The 6,561-nt window shown below is 40.4% G+C and overlaps 1 protein-coding gene across 1 annotated transcript; it reads left to right on the forward strand.

The window, feature by feature from the left end:
* The first annotated feature begins 6,240 nt into the window (after window positions 1-6,240).
* LOC133832385 (uncharacterized) lies at window positions 6,241-6,561 on the forward strand. The gene has a single exon (XM_062262735.1). It carries the CDS (start codon window positions 6,241-6,243, stop codon window positions 6,559-6,561), a length of 321 nt encoding a protein of 106 aa, XP_062118719.1.

A 6,561-nucleotide genomic window follows, 5' to 3' on the forward strand; every position in this document is an offset into this window, starting at 1 on the left:
TGGCTTTAAGTTATGAGATTTCTGTTGTTGTCTGTTAAGTTTTTGAGCTTCAAACTCAGCCATGGTGATTTCCTTGTTTTGGGGTGCATGTGCTTAAGTTTCATATGGTTGGGTCATATGGGGTGAGTTATAGGTGATGGTGGGCTTGCTTTGTTGTTTGGTTAAGGTTTGGAAGGGTGTTAGAGGGTTTTGGCTCGAGGAAGTTTCAAGGGGAAAAACCTGAGTGTTAACTGGCTATGACTAGTGCTGTAGCGCTAGCCTTAGGGCGCTACAGTGCTAGGCTTAGGTGTCTGGGAGCCTGTTGGCTCTGTTTGTAGTGCTCTAGCGCTCACTTTAGGGCGATGTAGCGCTACCTTGTTCCTAGAAGAGGATTTTTGGGTTATCTCTTAGGGTTTTTGGCCGGGGGCTTGGGGTTTGATTCCACCACCCCGTTTGGTGGAATTAGGTCTTCCCGAGGGCTCGGGATTGGTCCCGAGGCTAGGTTTTGGAATTGAAGTTTAGAGTTGGTTCTAACTTGTAACCGTGACTAGCTGTACGCTAGGGCTCATGCGGGATCGTGCTTGAGGATTGAATTGAACAAAGCTATTAGAATCTAAAGGTAAGGAAACTGCACCCGGTTATGTGATTGTGTTGGGACTAAGAGCTCCCTATATCTGTATGATGTCATAGATGGTATTATGCCATGGGACATGTGATAAATGACCTAAGAGTGCTGTAAATAATATTTGCGCACAGGGCACGACTCGGCCACTGGTAGCTGAGGACAGCTTTGTATTCACTTAGCTCAGTTTAAGCGGGCCGGAGTTAGTGGGATAAATAGAGGGTGCGGCCTAAGGGCGTTGACCCTGGTTATCATGTGTGAATTGATTATTAGTATGAAATGATGTACTTGGTATGCTGAATAATTGATTAACGTGAATATTTGGAATGTTGAGTATATGATTATACTGCATGAGTTATCTGGTTGTTTGCTTGATGATTATGCTCTGTTATTGGGTTTTCTTGTTGGGCCTCAGCTCACGGGTGCTACGTGGTGCATGTAAAGGCAAGGGCAAAGTGGACCAGTCCTGAGATGGAGAGCTTTGGGGCAGAATGTACATAGCCAGTTGATCGACCGCCACGGCCGAGGAGTGGTACAGGATGAGAAAAGCCTAATTGTCTGCTTTGCCTTAGAGTGGCTAGCAACTGCACTTTTATCCAGAAATTTTGTAAAGTGTCTTTTAATGCTACTACTTTCGGGATCCCATGTAAAAATGTTTGATTATAAGAAATGAAACTTTTGAGGCCAAAGTATTTTAACCCTAGTTCAACAGTGGTTTTGTAACACGTTTCTAACTAAATGGCTTGATTAGCAAGTCTTGCACATTTGTAAACACACAGTGTAACGGTCTTGGCTATCCAGGGCATTACAAATATCAACATAATTGATTTTTGTTCTAATTTGGCTTCTCTTTAACATTTTTTCTAACATATTTCTCTACTCACTTTTTAATTGCAGGTTTAACGTGTTTATGCGACATCATGAATCGGTGTCATTAGTGCCTGTTGATCCTGAAATTGAGAGGACCTGGAAGAGAAATAGATTACAGAAAAGGTTGGAGAGAATGGCTCAGAATGCGAATAATATTGCCAACAACAATGTTAATCAAGGCAATCTAGGTAATGTGGGTAATGCTACAGTTTAGGCTAACCCACCTTTGATGGATTATTTACTCCCTACTATTACAAGGATACATTCTAGTATTCATCCACCTACTATAGAGGCGAACAACTTTGAGATCAAGCCGTCAATTATTCAGATGGTAACGAATTGTGTTCAGTTTGGGGGGCTACCTAACGAGGATCCTAATCTACATATCACCAAATTTTTAGAGCTATGTGCTACATTCAAGATGAATGGGGTAAGTAAAGTTGCAGTTCCATTAACACTATTTTCATTCTCTTTAAGGGATAGAGCTAAAATTTGGTTGATCTCATTGCAAGCCAATTCTATTGTCACATGGGAGGACCTTGCCCAAAAGTTTCTTGCTAAGTATTTTCCTCCTGCTAAATCAACCCTGATTAGGGGAGAAATTAATAATTTCCATTAGTTGGAGGAGGAGTCTCTATACGACACTTGGGAAATGTTTAAGGAGTTGCTTCGAAAATTTCTGCATCATGGTATAGAGAAATGGATACTGGTGCACACTTTTTACAATGGTTTAGGGGGAAACATCAGGGCCATAATTGATGTAGTAGGTGGTAGAGCATTTATGAGGAAAAATGCGAATGAGCCCTATGACCTATTAGAGAAAATGGCCATGAATAATTATAATTGGCCTACAGAGGGTGAAAACAAGAAAGTTGCGGGAGTTTTAGAAGTTGATCCTATTGCTCTGCTTACTGGGCAAGTTGCATCTTTGACCAAGCAACTAAACCAGAACAACATATCCGATTAGGTGATGCATGTACAGAACACTCATCCTTATGAGCAATGCCCAAGTACTGTCAATTGCTCATCTGATGTAAATAACATGCCATTGGAGCAGGCTCATGCTACATGTAATTTTCTAAGACCATCCAACAATCCATATTCCATGTCATATACCCTATCTTTGAGAAACCACCCTAACATGTCTTGGAAAAACAACCATGGAGCACAACCACCATACCCTCATAATTTGTTCCAGTACCCACCTCACCAACCAACATACGGGCTCAATCCTAAACCCTACTATGTTCCTCGCCCATCCCAACCATCACCATAACCACAAGTGAACCCATCCGTAGCACAACCTAACTAGCTGAACAAATTCATGACAGTGACAATGTCTTCAATAAGGAATTTGGACACACAAATTGGTCAACTAGCGAAGTTATTTTCAAATAAGGCTCAAGGGAATTTACCGAGCACCACTGAGGTAAATCCCATGGAGAAATGTTAGGCAGTAACTTTGAGGAGTGGGACCAAGTATGAAGGGCCTTCAGTTCAAGAAGAAGAAGTGAAGACTCACGATCAATAGGTAGCTACACCATAGTAGAAAAAGGTCACTGAAGATCTTTAGATTAAAGTGAAAGACAAGGCTGGGATAGTGGAACCTGCACCAAAAATACCATATCCTTAGAGGTTTCAAAAAGTGAATCTAGATAAGTAGTTCTCCAAATCTCTTGAAGTATTTAAGAAACTTCACATAAACATACCATTCGTCGAGGCTTTGGAGTAAATGCCTAGTTATGTGAAGTTCATGAAGGATTTATTGTCCAAGAAAAGTCTCTAACTTAAGAATGTAGTGCCATCTTGTAGAGGAAGCTCCCTTAGAAGTTGTGGGATCCATGTAATTTCACCATTCCGTGCACCATCGGTAATTTTCGATGTGATAGAGCTTTATGTGATTTGGGTGCGAGTATCAACTAATGTCGCTCTTTGTTTATCAAAATTTGGGTTTAGGAGAGGCTCGCCCTACTACAGTTACTTTATAATTGGTAGATAGATCAGTCAAACATCCTCAGGGTATCATTGAGGACATTCTAGTAATGGTAGATAAATTCATCTTCACTAGTGATTTCATAGTGCTTGATATGGAGGAAGATGAGGATGTACCTATTATATTGGGGAGGCCATTTTTAGCCACTGGGCAGGCCTTGAGTGATGTGCAGAAGGGTGAGTTAAGGCTAAGGGTATAAGGTGATGAAGAGGTGTTCAACGTGTTTAAAGCCTTGGCTTATCCTCGGGCCAGTGATAGCTGCGTTAGTGTGAGTGTGTTTGATAAAAAATGTGCAAGGGTAAAGATTACAGAAGACCCACTTAAGTTGAGTCTGATAGCGAGTCAAGAGGAGTGTTATGGTACTGAGGCAATCAAGTATGTAAAATGGTTGAGTGCAACGAGGAAAATCTACAAAAAGAAGTATGAGGAATCAGGACAAGGGCTCGAGGGACCCCTCCCATCTGCTGAGAAACCACCAATTCTTGAGATGAAGTCTTTGCCAGAACACCTCCATTATACGTATTTTGGGGAGAATAGGACATTTCAGTTATTATTTCTTATTCTTTATCTACTATGGAAGAAGAAAAATTTCTTAGAGTGTTGAGGGCTCACAAGTTGGCAATTGGGTGGACTTTGGCGGACATAAAAGGTATAAGCCCCTGAACGGTGATGCATCATATTTTGATGGAGGATGATAGTAATCCTAGTATTGATGCTCAGATAAGGCTCAGTCCTTTGATCAAGGAGGTAGTAAAGAAGGAGATCCTTAAGTGGTTGGATCCTTAAGTGGGGGTAATATACCCAATCTTAGATACTGCATGTGTTAGACAATTTAAGGTGGTCCCTAAGAAAGGAGGAATGACGGTAGTAAAAATGATAATAATGAACTCATTCCAATTCGTAAGGTGACGGGGTGGAGAATTTGTATTGACTACCATTAGCTGAATAAGGCAACAAGGAAGGATCATTTTCCTTTTCCTTTAGTGGACCAGATGTTAGACATATTGGCGGGCCATCCCTACTATTTCTTTTTGGATGGGTATTCGGGGTATCACCAGATTCCTATTGCTCCTGAAGATCAAGAAAAGACCACATTCACGTGCCCCTATAGAACATTTGCATTATGGAGAATGTCGTTTGGGTTGTGTAACGCTCCAGCGACATTTCAAAGATGTATGATGTCCATCTTTTCGGATATGGTGGAAAAAGATATTTAACTTTTTATGGATGATTTTTCAGTATTTGGCTCTTCTTTTGATGGGTGTTTAGCTAATTTGGAGATGTAATTGAAAAGGTGTGAAGAGTATAATTTGGTTTTGAACTGAAAGAAATGTCAAGATTTCCACCAATGAAAACCTATCTCCACCAGTTTCTGTTAAGGGTGTTCGAAGTTTTTTGGGTCATGGTGGGTTTTATAGAAGGTTTATTAAGGAATTCTCAAGGATTTCGAAGCCTTTGTCAACCTTACTCATGAATGGAGTGACTTTTAATTTCGAATCTGAATGTTTGAGGGCATTTAACACCCTAAAATAGAAATTAATCACCACACCAATTGCAATATCACCGGATTGGAATCTTCCATTTCAGCTTATGTGCGACGCAAGTGATTATGTGGTGGGAGCGATATTGGGGCAGCGAGTGGAGAAGTTGTTCTGAACCATATACTATGCTAGTATGACTCTCAATGATGATCAATTGAACTATGCCACTACTGAGAAAGAGTTCCAAGGAATAGTGTTTGCCTTTAACAAATTTAGACCCTATCTAATTGGTAATGAGGTAATAGTCTATATCGACCATTCAACGATTAAATACCTTATGACCAAGAAGGATGCCAAGCCACATCATATTCGTTGGATCTTATTGTTGCGAGAATTCAATATGGAGATTCAGGATAGAAATGGGACATAAAATTTGGTAGCGGATCACCTATCGAGATTAGAGATTGAGAATGGGAAAAGTGAAAGGGAAATTCAAATTGATGATAATTTTCCAGATGAGCAACTTTTTGCCGTAAGTGAAGATGAGGGGGTGCCTTGTTTTGCAGACTATGTGAATTTTTTAGTAGCCAAGGTTCCACCTCATAAAATGTCAAGGTAACGGCTAAAGAAGTTTTATTCGGAGGTTAAGCACTACTATTGGGAAGAGCCCATTCTTTATAAACTTTGTGTAGAATAAGTGATTTAGAGATGTGTGCCTGAGGAGGAGATGTAGTCTATCTTAACGCATTGCCACACTCTATAGTGTGGTACTCACTTTGGGGCTACTAGGACAGCGATAAGCTATAGTTGGGATTTTATTGGCCTACTTTATTCAAGGATGCTTATTTATTTGTTAAGAGTTGTGATCGCTGTCAATGGACCAGGAACATTTCTAGAAGGGATCAAATGCCAATGACTGGATTTCTAGAAGTTGAATTATTTGATGTGTGGGGATCGATTTTCTGGGGCCATTTTCGTCATCATTCAATAACAAATACATATTACTAGCTATGGAATATGTATCTAAGTGGGTGGAAGCAGCAGCAACACCTACAAATGATGGGAAGGTAGTCCTAATTTTTTTGCATAAACACATCTTTACCTGGTTTGGGATCCCCCGAGCAATCATAATCGATAAAGGGAGTCATTTATGCAACCATAGTTGTACTTCTCCTTGTGCTCGGTATGGAATTTTTCACCGCACCGTGCTGGCCTATCATCCTTGATCTAATGGCTAGGTGGAAGTATCAAACTAAGAAATAAAGAGCATCCTTGAAAAGAATGTTAACACTTCGATGAAGGATTGGTCAAAAAGGCTCGATGATTCTCCATGGGCTTGTAGGACAGCATTCAAAACACCCACAGGAATGTCACCTTATTTTTTGGTATTTGGGAAGGCTTGTCATTTTCCTGTGGAGCTTGAGCATCGGGTATGTTGGGCTGCTAAGAAATTGAATGTGGATTTGTACAAGGATGGAGAAAATAGGCTCATGGAGTTAAACGAATTGGATGAATTCCATAATGAGGTCTATGAGAATGTGAAGATATACAAGGAGAAGATGAAGGCATGTCATGACAAGCATATTCTTCGCAAGGACTTTACAACCAAGGGATAA

The sequence above is a fragment of the Humulus lupulus genome, chromosome 4 (genome assembly GCF_963169125.1).
Source record: "Humulus lupulus chromosome 4, drHumLupu1.1, whole genome shotgun sequence".
Lineage (NCBI taxonomy): Eukaryota > Viridiplantae > Streptophyta > Magnoliopsida > Rosales > Cannabaceae > Humulus > Humulus lupulus.